General features: G+C 34.7%; 1 protein-coding gene across 3 annotated transcripts in view; it reads left to right on the forward strand.

The window, feature by feature from the left end:
- Positions 1–16,019, forward strand: part of WDR27 (WD repeat domain 27) — a 241,045-nt gene that overhangs the window by 94,527 nt on the left and 130,499 nt on the right. For 2 of the 3 annotated variants that reach the window (XM_074309285.1, XM_074309287.1), the window contains exon 23: positions 5,477–5,579. In XM_074309285.1, the coding sequence (XP_074165386.1) occupies positions 5,477–5,579 (103 nt within the window). Of the gene's footprint in view, positions 1–5,476; positions 5,580–16,019 lie in introns of those variants that run through there. The other variant, XM_074309286.1, reaches the window with a different exon arrangement.

The following is a 16,019-nucleotide window of genomic DNA, read 5'->3' on the forward strand; positions in this document are numbered from 1 at the left end:
AAATTACAGTGATTATAGTCCAACATCACTAAGTATCAGGTTCTTACTTCTAACAGTAGTATACACTGAGGAAAACGAATGGTCTCAAGAAGTCCTATTAAAAGTAAGCATTGACAACTGAGCCTGGGACACTCAGGTTATCATTGATTGATTACTTATTAGTATTTTATAAGTCAGCCAGCTTTACTGTAGACCAGGAACCCAAGACATATATAATGGAACATAAATAAGATATGTTCTCTTGACTGCCATATTACATAGGCATCCAAATAGAACAAATGGCACACAGAGAAGGGAAGTGACCTGCAGAACCCAGACCATTGGTTGTACTGTCTTGTTAGATTCAGGATCCTTTTTGTTCTTCCCTCTGTTTATCTGGCACAGTGATGGAACCAGGATAAAGAAGATACCATCAATATTCTGTTGCTCATCATCCTCTAAGGACATTAAATAATTATAGTTCCCACCTGTGTGTTTCTCTCTATGAACCTTCTCTATTTCCTGCCTATGAACCACAATACTACTTGTCAAATTTTAACATTGAGAAGTTGAAAGAGGTTGCAAGAAATTTTTGGGATGCTAGGTCTCGTTCTTGATTCAGGTATATAAATGACATTTTTCACATATTGCATGTCCTTTGGTGTCTATTGCTTTTAGCATTTATAGGTCATGGAGTATTGACCTATGATGAAGTGGTGACAATGAATTTGTTGTATTATAGATCGAGGTCTTAAATGTGGGTATTGCCAGATGGTATTGTGAGGGGAATATATTAAGTGCAGGGATCCTTTCAGATATGAAACATTCTCCAGGGATTGGAGAGGAAACTGAGTGAAGGCTTTGGTCTTTTGTATGTGTATATATATATATGCTGTTGCTGCCATTCCTTAATGAGAGAATCACAATTACAGAAGCTCAGAGTTAGAAGGAATCTCAGAGACTATCTAGTCCATGCCATACTGGACTAATCTATAACATCCTTGACAACTGATTATCCATCTTCCAGCTGAACATCTCTATTTATGTAGAAGTCATTAATTCTAAAACATTTTAAATGTTTTCTAATTTTAAATTCTAATTCATTTTTAAAAATTCTAAAAGCTTTTAAAGGCCTTCCTGACCTGGTTATTTTCTGCTTTTTAACCTTCTTAATCTCTTCTATGGATTCTTGTAATGTTCTTCTCTAAAATGTAATCTTCTCTGGGAGCAGGTTTCTTGGGGGGCTTCTAGGATCAGCCTTCCTTTTAGTTCAGTGTAATCATCCTGAATACATCCAGGAGTTAAAGTCCAGATCCTTTATTGTCTCCTTCAAAATATCCTGATTAGCTTTCTTAGAGGCCTATCTCTCTCCTTGGTTCCAAAAGCTCTTGTGGCTAGTTCTTTGCCTCTGCCAGCTTCAGCCTCTCCTCCTCTGAATGTCTCCAGCCAGCACAAAGGTGGAAGTTGGAATGAATCTGACTCCACCTCTGAGAGTGGGCTTGTGCGTCTGCCCCTGAGAGCTTCTTGCTTATATACTGTACACTGAGAATACTCCAATCATTACATCACTAGAAAACCATTTTATTGACTGTCTTCCACACCTGGAATTCTCTCCCGGCTTCTTCCTCCTGATTTCTGTGACTCGCTTCGAATATCATGCAAAATCCCCTGTTCTTTAAGAAGCCTTATCTGGTCCTCTTTAATACCTAAATTTTATCTCTAAGATTATATTCAATTTATCCTGCAAATATATTGTTTGTTATGTAGTGTTTACATGTTGTCTCCTCCATTAGATTGTGAGCTCCTTGTTTGAAGGGACTATTTTTTTGTTTTTGTTTTTGTTTCTCTGGTTGGTGGTTGTTCTAGTTGTGTCGTTCTCACATTGTTTAGTCCTTAATAAATGCCTTGATTTGACAACCAATTACACTTTTGGAAAACTCTAATTTTTAGAAAAGTTTTCCTGATATCAAATCTAATTGTGTCTTACTGAAACTTGCACTGATATTTACTATTTCTACCCTCTGAGATAAGCAGAAATCTCATTTTTCTCCCATATGGCAGCCTTTCCAACACTTGGAGATAGATATTATATTTCTCTTAACAAATAATAAATCTGATCATCATCTGGAATCACTTCAGCTAGTCAATTTCTTTCCTAAAACATTCTGCCTCAAACTAAACCTAGTCATTCAGATGTGGTCTGATTGAGACAGAACACAGATCTCTTTTCTGTTCTGTGTTTCAATCAGCACAGCAAGCATCAATTAATGCTTTAACTTAATTCACATTAGCTTTTTTGGCTGTCCTGTCACAATATTGATGTACACTGAACTTGTAAGTTCATCAAAATTATATGCCTTTTCCAGCTGATATTTATGCAGTTGATTTTCTTTTAATGTTTCAAAGGTAGGACTTTGCACTTATTAAAATCCATTTTTTTAAATTGTATTTATCCCATAATTCTAACTTTGTGTTTTGACTCTGCTATCCAGTGTACTAGGTAGCCTTTTTAGCATTGTGTCACCAGCATGTTGAATTGCTATCACATATATACACTTTTATATAACTTTTTGATAAAAATGTTAAGTAATGTAGATGTTGAACTATATTAGGACAAGGACAGACCAATGACATCTACTCTAAACTCAATATCCTTGTGGATTTTCCTGCGTTAGGTAGGACCAGATCTTCAAACTTGTGTGAGAGAACATTAGCTAAGTTATTTTGAACTTAAGACTGATTTATATTGAACTATAACTGTGACTAAATCAGAATGGCTGATGGATCTGATTTTTATTGTATTAATAAATTAGTAAATTTAGAATGTAGGCCTCCACGGCCAAAAGCACTATTTTCCATATAGTCTAATTTGCAGTTCAGTTAAGGGAAAATAGTGATGAATTGGGAGTTTGAATCCTAGTCCTGCCATTTACTTCTCATATAACTTTGCTCAAATAATTTAGTTCCTCTAGATTTCAGCTTCCTCATCTATAAAATGAGTGACTTGGCTTCTCTGATTATCTCTGATAGATACCTTCCAGTTCTAAGTCTAACATATAGTGTAAGATTTTTTTTTTTCCTTTTTCTGAGGCTGGAGTTAAGTGACTTGCCCAGGGTCACACAGTAGGAAGTTTTAAGTGTCTGAGACCAGATTTGAACTCAGGTCCTCCTGAATTCAGTGCTGGTGCTCTATCCACTGCGCCACCTAGCTGCCCTGTGTGAGATTTTTTTGAGAAGCAGACACGACTGAAACTAGATGGGTTTTGAATCAGGATGAAATAAATTCTCTATTATGATATTTGAAATATGTATTATAGTCACTGATGGTCTAAGTAGACCAAGATTGGAAAAATATAAGCCCTTTTTTCTTATGGTGATAAGATGATCTTTCTCAGATATAACTAGTTACATGTTGTAGCCAGGATGAAATAGAGTACAAATACCATTTTTATGCCACAAATTCAAGAATCTGGAGCTCAGAGATTCTTGAGACAGTTTCCTATCTGATAATCATATCAACTTTATGAAGAGACTAAATATCCTTTTGAGAGATCATGTGTCTATCATGATTCTGAACTTCATACTTGACCAAATACCATGATTATCTAATGATTGGCTATGGCAATATAGGTAATAGATCATGCTGGAGATAAATACTGTCAGCATAATGATCATTGAGTCCCTAAGGGTGGAAGAGAGTTGAAGTAATATATGATTTTTATGAACTGATTCCTCACAATTCCTTAACTGAATACAGCACATCTTTAAGAGAATAGAGAAAAAAATCCAATTTCTTAAATGGTTACTTTCATGAAAGAAATCCAAACTCTGCCAATATTAAAGCTTCCAGGGTATGCTGGAGGCAACTTCTCTGTAAGTTTCTCCTGTTATTATCTGTGTTATTGGCCTTGTTTCTTGTGCATCTATTCTCTCAGGGGTTCTAGTATTTTAGCATAATTCAATAAGTGGTTAATAGTATAAAAGACTTAGAATGTAATTCCTATGTTTTTAGTGACAGTGACCAATATGTCTTAGTATGTAATTTTCATGAAAGGAGTTTATTAAATGAGATGTTTAGACATTTCAATACCTGACATTAATCGACCAGCTCAATATTTATGGCCTTTTGAAAGTTTCTGGGTTTCCTTTCAAAAACCTTAATTAATATTTAAAAATTCCTCTAATAGTAGTTTTGGCATCTATCTTACAGGGTTCTTCTGAGGCTCAAGTGAGATAATTATGAAGCTCTTAGCACTGTGCCTGGCACATGGTAGGCAGTTAATAGATTCTTGTTCTTTTCACTTACCCCCAGTCACATAATAGTAAAAATGAAAGTTAATATTTATACAACATCTTAAAGTTTGCAGAGAGCTATACATTTATTATCTTATCTTCACAAAAACCCTGGGAGATAGGTGCTATTATTATTATTACCATTTGTAGATGAGAAAACTGGGGCAAACAGAGGTTGAATGTTTTGCCCAGAAGCACACAGACTTCGTGAGAATCTAAGAGACAGAATTTGAACTCATCTTTCTGACTTCAAGTCCAAGACTATATGAGACAATTTACTCATTTGGGTAGTCTATAAATCAAGCCTGGGTAAGTTATTGTGGTTAAACATAACTCTGGGAAACCGAAGGACAAAGTTCATGTTGTATGCATCCTAAATAATTCTTGTGGTTCTATACTCAGCAGGGTATTAATTACATTGTAAGCTTTCATAAAGTAGCTGATTGATTCATTGATTGAAAAGGACCTTAATAAGTCATTATATCCATTTCACCATCCCTCAAAAGTTGTGCCTAAATGAGTGATTCTCATTCCAGTTTTAAAAAGATTTCCTGTTATCCCAAGAATGTCTAGAAGTTTCCAGGACAAAATTAAATTGATTTCACTAGAATGTTTTAAATAAATAAATGTTATACAGCACTTCTGTGAATAGGATTATGAAATGAAACAAATGCTGCTTCATGTTTTAATTATATGTAGCTAGTCCAAAAAAGCTTTAAATTATTTGCCTAAATGGTTCAAGATAGAACACTCATTTGCTTCATTTGTGTCTGACTCTGTGACCCCATTTGATACTTTCTTGGAAAAGATCTTGCAAGGATTGGCCATTTCCTTCTACAATTTATTTTATAGAAAAGGAACTGAGGCAAACAGGTTTAAATGACTTGTTCGCTCACAAGCCAGTAAGTTCTTGATGCCAGATTCGAATTCAGGAAGAGTCTTCCTGACTCCAGGTATAGAATTTTATCCATTGCACCATCCAGCTACTGGAAAATTATTTTTCTCATTAAAAAATCTTTAGAGTAACATATTCTTAATTATTCTCACTATCAAAAAGTTCTTTCTTTGTAAAAATGGAAAATAACTGTTTAGTTTTTTCTTTACTCATAACTTTATTAAACCTATTAAACTTTATCATTAAATTTAAATTATTAAACTTTATCATGAACTTGATTATTTTTAATGTTTCTGTTTGACTTTGTAGGTGTGAACGCCGTTTTGAAGGACATCTTAACCGCTGCCATCCCTGCTCAATTTCCATCAGTCCTTGTGGGAGATATATAGCCTGTGGATCAGAGGACAAACATGTATGTGCTTCAAATAATTTAAACTTGAAATCTTTGGGTAAAGAATTGTTTGGGACTAAAGAGTAAAGCCCTATCTGTGGAGAAGGAATTGGGTAAAATAATTTTCTATCCTGAATGCTGACTGTGAATATGAGGCTATATTTCATAAATATATAGGGTGATTTTTTTAAATCTTTAATTTCTTTGATGTGGGAGCTCTACTGAAAGAACCGATCTCCTGTCCATGTACTCTGTTTGCCTTAATATCTTAGAGAGTTGCCAGGATATGCTCTAAGGATAAATATAACCAATTTGGTCAAAGATGAGACTTGAACTTCAGGCTTCTTGATCCTTAGGTCAGCCTTCTATGCCCCATATTTTTAAATACCATGGTATTTTTAATAGCATTCCAGAAAAATCCCACATTTTTTGTTTTAATGATGTATAATAGATGTTTGACATATATTTTTTCTCCTCTGATTTCTTGCTCAATTTCTACTAGGTTTTCCTCTTTGTCTAGAAACATACTGATTTCTCTCCTATGCTAAGAATAGCAACAACTAAAACAACTTATCATCACTGCCACATTAGTAGACTGCCAATATATCTTTCCTCCCTTTTGCTTCTACTGCCAACTTGTTGGAAGGGGAATCAACTGCATGGGCAAATATTTCCCTCCATTCCCTCTTCATCCATCCACTCCTTGAGACAACACCCTCTGACCTCTATTTTAGTCATTGTATTGGAATTGTTCTTTCCAAGATCAAGAAAAGTGATCTTTTCCTTTCATTCATTGTCTGTCTTTAGCCTCTTTGACCTGTTTGCATTTGACAGGTAATTCCTCTTTGACTTTCTTTTTCCCTTGGGTTTTACTGCTTTTACTTTTTTCTTCTGCTTCTCCTCCTCCCTTTGTCCCCCCATGTCCAAGCTGTTGCTAAGGCTTGCTGACTTCACTTTTGCAACATCTCTTGGCTACATCCCCTTCTCTTCTCTGACACTCCCACCACTGGTGAAAACCCTCACCTACTCCAACCTGCATATTACAAAAGCCTGCTGGTGGATCTGCCTGCTTCAGTTCTCTCCCCACTCCAATCATCTATCCTCCATTCAGTCGCTAAAGTTCAAATCTGATCATGTCACCTCTCAATAAACTCCTGAGACTCCCTACTAGTTTTTTTCAGTCTTCTTACATCTTACTTCCTGGTCATGTATTCTGTGATCCAGTGACGTAGACTCTAGACTCATTATGAAGACCAAATCAGATCATAAATTGCTTTATATACCATAGTCCAGCTTTTTATTCTTTTTAAAAATTTATTATATATATTTTTTATAATATTATCCCTTGTATTCATTTTTCCAAATTATCCCCTCCCTCCCTCTACTCCCTCCCCCCGATGACAGGCAGTCCCATACATTTTACATGTGTTACAATATAACCTAGGTACAATACATGTGTGTAAATACCATTTTCTTGTTGCACAATAAGCATTAGATTCCGAAGGTACATGTAACCTGGGCAGACAGATATTAGTGCTAACAATTTACATTCACTTCCCAGTGTTTCTTCTCTGGGTGTAGCTACCTCTGTCCATCATTGATCAACTGGAAGTGAGTTGGCTCTTCTTTATGTTGAAGATTTCCACTTCCATCAGAATACATCCTCATACAGTATTGTTGTTGAAGTGTACAGTGATCTTCTGGTTCTGCTCATTTCACTCCAGCTTTTTATTCTTAAACCATGGTTCTTGATCACATATGGGGTTTTATAAGTGAATGTGGAGATCATGAAATTATGGTTTATTATCAGTAAATGTTTGACGGATACCTATTTTATATATCTATATATGCCCAGGATTATATAAAAATTTCTTGGGAATAAAGGGATTGTAGTGGAAAAAATTTAAGAATCATTGCCTTAAAACACCATATTATTATAATTCCATGATAATATAATGATAGTGGTTACTTGTCACTTTTGTAATCAGTTATGAACTCAAACTTCCCATAATCACTTTATAAATTATAGCTATATCTACTAAGTGACTTTAATGCTGACAGTTCAATCTCCATTAAAATTAATTTCTAATTATTAGTATTTTCCTTTTTTATATATTGTAGTTTTTAATTATCAGTATATTTCTTTTTTATAATGTAGTATAGATCTTTCTCTTTATAAATTTACTAAAATAACTGCCAATTTGTTATATATATATGTACATATATTTAAATGTATTACATAAGTGTTTTACATCATAAATTTGTTATATATACATGTATATATATATTTAAATATATTACAATACATAAATGTTTTGTACATATGTACAAAAGTTTATCACAGAAGATCTACTTTGATGCTCTTTCATTATTTGGAGTTGATCCTTTTCATCTACCTACTTATCTACCTATTTATTTATTTTTAAAGTTTGCATAAGTAAAACAAAAAATTTCTCTGCCTTGTCCCAGTATGAAAAAGTTGGGCTTTTGACTGAAAACTGAAAAGAGGCAAATAATTTGCTTTCTGGTGGGAAATAAGTTCTAAATTAGAGTTATTCATGACAATATTGTCTGCCCGTGAAAGCAGTCATTCAGTTTACTTTTTTATTTTACTTTACTAAATGCCTTCTGTTATCATGCACTTTCTAAGTGTTGGAGATGCAGATACGAAAAAGATACTTCCTTCTTTCCAGGAGCGAGAAGATAAAACACAAAAGGGGTGAATGGAGGAATTGTGAAAAGTCCATAGGTTCCCCTTTTCTGGAAGTCTTTAAGCAAATGCCACTAAACCCTTGCCTGGTAGATCATAGATCTTGTTCTGGTAAAAGTTGGAATAGATAGCATCTTCTGGCTCTGAGATCCTGTGAAACTCTTGAAGATCCTAGCAAATTGTATTGTACATAACTTAAGTATTGACAGAATCAAACAAAAAGATAATGATTGCTTTAAAACATAACCATTGTATTATAATGATTCAAAAATATTTTCTACTGACTTAAATTAAAAAAAAATTAATCTGAAGCATTGAAAATAAAAATTCTAGGAAGTATGTTTCAAACTGAACCGTGGTCAACCCATAATATACAATTGAATTCCTGTAGCAATCTGATACCTGAAAATTCCTGCAGATGATTTCAGTGCCAAGGGACTACCCTAGATTTCATAGGTATACTGACTTCCTGCAGGTGCCTGCCTACAGCAGGAAAAAGATAGGCTGCCAAACACACATTTTTATTCTCTGGATGTATCTCAGGTTTTAAATTTAAATATTTCTTTCATATAACTTCAATTGCAATCATTCTCATCACACAATTCTAGTATCCAAGTATTTGTTTTGTAGATATGGAAACAGAATTGAAATGAGAATTCAGATATATTTTATTGATTGCTTAGTCCATGATGCCATGTGTTCTCTTAGTGTCAGGATAATTTAACTTAATTAATAACCACCTACTCTTGTTAGTAGTGATACAAGGAAGGAAGGTAAAGAAAAAAGTCTTATTAATAGTTTCCAGTCTAATTAATATTAAAGCATATTATAAAAGAGCTAGAAAGTAGTTCCTAGGCAACATATAAGGAAATCGTTGAACAAATTCAAACTTTGGAGAATTTAAAAAAGGAAAGAGTATTGCAGGATGACTTTTGTCAAGAAAGTCTTTATGGAGGATGTGTTGGCCTGAATCTCAAAAGAAGTATAGTATTTTGATTTGCTTTCCTATTGGCCTTGCTTTCTCCATTTGTAAGAAGGGGAAGCTATTGACTTAGATAATTTTTGCTATTCCTTTGAGCACTAAAATTATATGATACTATGTCTGCCTGAGTGGAGTGTAGAAAGTATTTTAGAGCAAAGGAATAAATTCACAGTCAGGAAGAACCCAGACAGGTATGCAGTATGGTGGATAGAATGCTGATTTTAAAGGGGGAGACATGAGTTCAAGTCCTGTCTCAAGCACACACAACTAATTGTAACTTTGGCTAGGTCACTTAATCTTTCTTAGCATCGGTTTTTTTCCATCTATAAAATGAGGAAAATAATGGCTTTTACCTCAAAGTGTCATAAAAGATCAAATAATACCTTTAAAGCACCTTGCAAACCTTAAAACCACATGTAAATGTTATCTATTATTGTTAATAATATTGATAGAGCACTTCTTTGTCTAAGGCATTGTATTGCGTGATGGGGAAATAAAAAATCACATAAGATATAACTCCTGCCCTCCATGGGCTTACAATTGAATGAGCATACATACATACAAACTGAGGCAGTATAAATGCTAAACAATTTGTTCTCTTCTCAAATTTTCTTAGGGTATGTTTGCATTTCTTGGTCATCACCACTTCTTTTATACTAGGCATCCCTCCTATTCTATTTTAAGCTATTCGAGTACTCTTGCTGTCTGTCTCTGTATCTTTGTTTCTCTGTCTCTATCTCTCTGCTTCTGTGTGTGTGTGTGGGGGGGTGTGTGTTTGTGTCTTTTCTCCCTCTTACCCTCCTTCCCTCTGGAATATTCTGATTTTCATCTTTGTATCCTTAAATTTTAGTATTTTATGAATACCAGAAGGAGCTGGAGAATTCCAAGAAGCAAGTTCTAGGGAACTAGCTAAAACATATAAAATTCAAAAAACAAAAAATAAAACATTCACCCAGATTACATAAGGAATGCATTTCAGAAATAGAATTTGAACTTATATTTTCCTGATTACAAGCCAAGAATTAAATTTTCTACTTCATTCTGACTTTCTTGCTAATGGTATGTACTTAATAAATGTATTGGATAAATCAGGTGAGTGGAATAAATCAAATACAATAGGTGTTTAAGAATAAGAAAATCACTTATCTGGGATGACCAGGCATGATGTCATGGAGTGGGGGTTGTAGAGAAATGACTCGAGCCTTGAAGGATGAGTACAGATAGAGATGGTGAAGAGGAATGGTATTCCAGAGAATACAATACAGAAAGATACATACTGAGGAATTAAAAAAATTATTAAGTACCTATTTGGGCACAAAAATCCCACATTGATATTTAATCATAATAATTTTGTCTCCTTGATGGTGTTCTTAACAAAGGGTAATCTGGTTAATTCTAAGTTGGAAAAACTTTCCATATGATTATGGGAATAGACTATATCTGCTGTTTGAATGAGGATCAACTTAAATAAGGAAAAGAAAACATCACTAGAAGGTTTTTTTTGACCATGTGTTCATGATGATTTTACTTAATTGAATGTTTCCATGACCCAGAAGCAGATTGGTTCTGCTGTGTGATGATGCCTTAGATCTCTCACCTCTGCCATCAACATCATTTTCCTTAACTATAAATCTAACTGTCCCATTCCCTCCTTTTCCAAACTTTCTTTTTTATATCAAGGACACCACCACTCTCAGATCTGTATTCTGAGTTAATCTTTGGACTCTTCACTTTCTACCCATCCAATTATTTCCCATTTCTTTCTTTCTTTCTTTTTTTTTTTTTTTCCTGAGGCTGGGGTTAAGTGACTTGCCCAGGGTCACACAGCTAGGAAGTGTCTGTGATCAGATTTGAACTCGGGTCCTCCTGAATTCAGGGCTGGTGCTCTATCCACTGCACCACCTAGCTGCCCCCCTATTTCCCATTTCTTATTCTACATTCATAGAATCTTTCCCATCCTTCCACTTCCCTTTACTCACACAGTCAAATATCTCAGTTCTTCAGGATCTATTTCTTAGAAGTAACCATCTACTCATTGGTCTCCCTTTCTCAGCTATCTTCCTTCTTTCATTCATTCTGCACACAGAAGGGGAAGTGTTTTAGAAGAATAAAGCATAGATTTGACCATATCTATCCTCTACTCCCCAAACTCTAGAAGCTTCTTATTGTTCCTAGGATAAAATATTTCCAGGCTCAACTCTTCACAGTCTTCTTTTACCAGATGTTTTCTGGCTTATTTTATATTGCGTTCCAGTCAAACTAGTCTCCATGCCTCAGCACAGGCTAAATCTTATATCTGGAATGCAATCTTTTCTTCTCTTTGCTTCTTAGAAATCCTGGCTTCCTTGAAAACTCAACTTAAATACAATCTCATTCATGAGACTTTTACAGTGGTCTCCTCAAATTACTTTGTAATTAATTTATATATTGTTGTTATTCAGTCATTCATTCATGCTTGACTTTTTGTGATCCCATGGATCCTAGCATGCCAATATTGTTCATGAGGTTTTCTTGGCAACGATATTGGAATTGTTTGTTATTTCCCTCTTCAGTGGCAAACAGAGGTTTAGTGACTTGCTTAAGATCACACAACTAGTAAATGTCTGATTTGAACACAGGTTTTCTTGCTCTCGGGCTCAGTGCCCTCTCCATTGAACTGCCTATCTTATATTTATATACATTTAGCATTTACTCTTATGTCCTGGATTTTTTCCCTAATATAGTATGAGCTTTTTTGAGACAGGGACAGCAAGTAGCACAGTGTAGGCACTTACATGTTGATTTTTCAGTCAATTTGGGGTGACTCTTTACAACATTTAAATTTTTGCAGTTAATGTTAATTCATGGTCAATTCTTTTTGCCTCCTTATATTTCCCATGAAACAGATCAAGATGCAAACTGATTTTCTGTTAAGCAGCTTCCTTCCACTACTTCAGGGAAAGTGATGAAGTGCTGCAAAAGGAAGCATTAAGGATCGCACCATTTTTAGACTGTAAAGATTAATTATTTCGTTGATAAACTACAGGGAGACATTTCTTGCCAGATCAGTGAGTTGATAACAGTACTGTAGAAATTGAAGCATGAACACATTGACATTCTCACTATAAATGACACGAGAAAAAGTAAACAACATTTCTTGCCAGATCACTCAGTTGATAACAGTGCTGTAGAAAATGAAGCATGAACACATTGACATTCTCATTATAAATGACACGAGAAAAAGTAAACAACTTGCAGCTCAGTGGGAAGAGAAATGCTTCAGTTTTCCTCAGAATAAAAAGAGAGGAATTGGCAGATTGGTTTCATCACGCACCCAAAGGCAACAAGAAGCATAGTTTCATGAGATGGTTGGTCTTTTTGACATAACAGTGTTGATGACAAATATAAATAGACCACCCCGAAGATAATTGCAGTTGATGTGCAAACATCTGTTACAGAGGATGAGGAAAGAGAAGAATTTGATGAAGAATTTGATGAGACCTCTCCAAAATAAGGGAACATATACCTTGGTACTAAATGCCTTCATTCTGAGTGTTGGCACAAGCGTATGAAAAATATGCCAAAAAATGAGATTTAGGATTGAGAAATGAAAAAAACCAAAAACTTGTTTGTCGTCCAAAAAAATCTTCATGTTTGTGTATTATTTCTTCTAGAAGGTAACTGGAAGAGTTAGAAAGTATAGAGCACCATTCAACAACACACAAAATAGACTACATCTTGACAGATAGGAAACAGCAGCAATGTGGCATTCCAGAAAGGGCATTGGTTTTGGAGTCAAAAGACCTGGCTTCATATCTAACCTCTGTTGCTTACTCTCTATGGGACTATGGGCAAGTCACTTAAACTGTGTGCTTTCTTGATTTCCTTGTCTATAAAATGAGGAGATTGGGGGTAGGGGGAGTCAAGAATTTATATGATACTTATTATGTGCTGGGCACTGTGCTAAGTGCTTTATTTCATTTGATCCTCATAACAGCCTTACAAGACAGGTGCTAATATACTCATTTTACAAATGAGAAAACTGAGGCAAGCAGAAGTTAAAAGGCTTGCTCAGAGTCACAGATCTAGAAATATGAGATCAGATTTGAATTTAGGTCTTTATGCTTTAGTCCTATCCTCTATCCATTGTACCACTTACTATTTATAATAGGTGGCTTCTAAAAACTATTCTAATTTTATGATGATCAATAAGTATTTAAACGCTTGTCATATGCTACGCATTTGCTAGGCACTAAAGATACAAAGCTAAAAGCAAGGTTTATTTTCAAGTAGCATATATTCTATTGTGGGAGATAAAATACATATATGGGTATATATGTATGTATGTGAATATATACATTAAATCTATATACATATATATGTATATATATATATATATATATATATATGTAATTTTGATACTATTGTATATAAAGCAATTTTTGATAGGGGGTATACTAGCAGCTGGGAATGGGGTTGGGAATCAGAAAAGATGTCATATGGAAAGGTCATGTTTGAGCCAAATATTGAAAAAAATGAGCAATTCCAAGAGACAGAGGTGAGAAGAAATATCATTCCAGTAATGAGATGAGCCAGGTACAGAGATGGAAGATGGGTTCATTTTTTTTTTTTTACATGAATAATAGAAGACTGGATCATACAACGTATCAGGGAGACAACTATCTGACTTAGGCTGAAAAAAACTCCTTTAATGTATATTAAATTCCTGATTATGATTCTACCTCTTTCCCCAAATTATAGGAGCTTTATAGGGGTTGGGATAACAAGACTCTGCTTCTAAGATTATCCTTGATTGATTTACAAATATCCAGGGGTAAGAACAAAATGCTAGGTGAAGTACTCAGGGACATTGCAATTTCCTTTATTATACATACTTGATAGTTATTTTCATGTTGTATTGTGTCCATCACAAAACTCACTGTTCTTTTTCACTTAAACTGATGTAAATTATAATTATGGTATCCTCCTGTTCTCTCTAAGCCTAGAAATCCTGTCTATTAAGAAAAATTGGATTATTGTTTATAAAGACATGCAAAGCTATCTTTGTTAAATTGAGTCTTTTTGTAGACATTCAGTAACTTTTCCTTAAATAGTGGGGCATAGAATGTATTCAAGGAAGACTATTACCTCTAGTGTAAGGGTTCCTGAGCTCTTTTCAAGGTTGCTTTCTACTTTTGGTATCTACCTGATCCACCTAACTCTCACCTGTGATTCCACGAATTATAGAATGCAAAGGCCATACATACTCCGATAAGCCATTTCACATATGGGCTAAACCAGGATGCAGGTAATTCAAGTGTTCATTCTTCTACTATCTCCGTATTTATCTTTGCTATTTACTATTTTTATTCTATCCTTTCTAGTCCACAAGTTCTCTTTAGTAGAGAAAATTAAAGCAAAACTATAAAAGTTTAGCAGCTATAAATTTTCTCTATTGTTATCAGTAAAATGTCTTAACTAAGGACTTACTATGCACAAAGCATTGTACTAAGTTCTGAGTTTACAAATAAGTCTGAACAACTGTTTCCTCTCTTAGCAAGCTCACATTCAATAACGTGAGATAACATGGAGAGGAGGTTTTAGCAGCAAGGCAGATGGAAAGGCTCAGTTGTTCTTATGGTACAATGACAGGCACGATGGCATTGCTGCACCTTTACTGTCATTTCTATAGGTGAAACCATATCTATTGCTTCTATTGAACTATTTCATAATGTCAGAGACTGTAGTGTTGAGCTCTTTTTTTTTTTCTGGATTATCAATAATTATAGCTGTTGAGGATGTAGGGACTGTAGCTCCTGCAGAGTCAGTTACCAGTAATCACCACAAGTATTGCTTCCTGGACTTTGGCTAAGGAAAGAGGATTGGATGGAAGAAAGGCTGGTGGTCTGAGCTTGGGGTGTCATTCTTCCTAAGGCTCAAGTACTAATGCTATCCCTTCTTTGAACCTCACTTGATTTCTTGCATAAGATTTTTAAAATACCCTTTTCATTTTTTGGTCAAGTGGTCTCTAGATTGTCTGTTTGGATTTGGCTAAAGAATGGGTGGGAGAGCAAAGGGACCTAGGTTGCTACTTAAGAAGGTTGAGATAGTTGACTGTCACCAAAACCTTTTGGTGTTGGCTAAGAAATAGACCAGTCGATCAGTGGAACAGATTAGGTACAAAGGACAAAAAAGGGTACATCTATAGCAATCTAGTCTTTGACAAATCCAAAGATACCAACATTAGGGATAAAAATTCATTATTTGAAAAAAACTGTTGGGAAAACTGGAAATTAGTATGGCAGAAATTAGATATGGATCCACATTTAACACCATATACCAAGATAAGATCAAAATGGGTCCATGATTTAGGCATAAAGAATGAGATCATAAATAAATTAGAGGAACAGAGAATAGTCTACCTCTCAGACCTGTGGAGGAGGATGGAATTTATGACCAGAGGAGAACTAGAGATCATTATTGATCACAAAATAGAAGATTTTGATTACATCAAACTAAAAAGTTTCTGTACAAACAATACTAATGCAAACAAGATTAGAAGGGAAGTAACAAATTGGAAAAATATTTTTACAGTTAAAGGTTCTGATCATTTCCAAAATATATAGAGAACTGACCCTAATTTATAAGAAATCAAACCATTCTCCAATTGATAAATGGTCAAAGGATATGAACAGACAATTCTCAGATGATGAAATTGAAATTATATCCACTCATATGAAAGAGTGTTCCAAATCTCTACTGATCAGAGAAATGCAAATTAAGACAACTC

The sequence above is a fragment of the Sminthopsis crassicaudata genome, chromosome 4 (assembly GCF_048593235.1).
Source record: "Sminthopsis crassicaudata isolate SCR6 chromosome 4, ASM4859323v1, whole genome shotgun sequence".
In the NCBI taxonomy this organism is placed as follows: domain Eukaryota; kingdom Metazoa; phylum Chordata; class Mammalia; order Dasyuromorphia; family Dasyuridae; genus Sminthopsis; species Sminthopsis crassicaudata.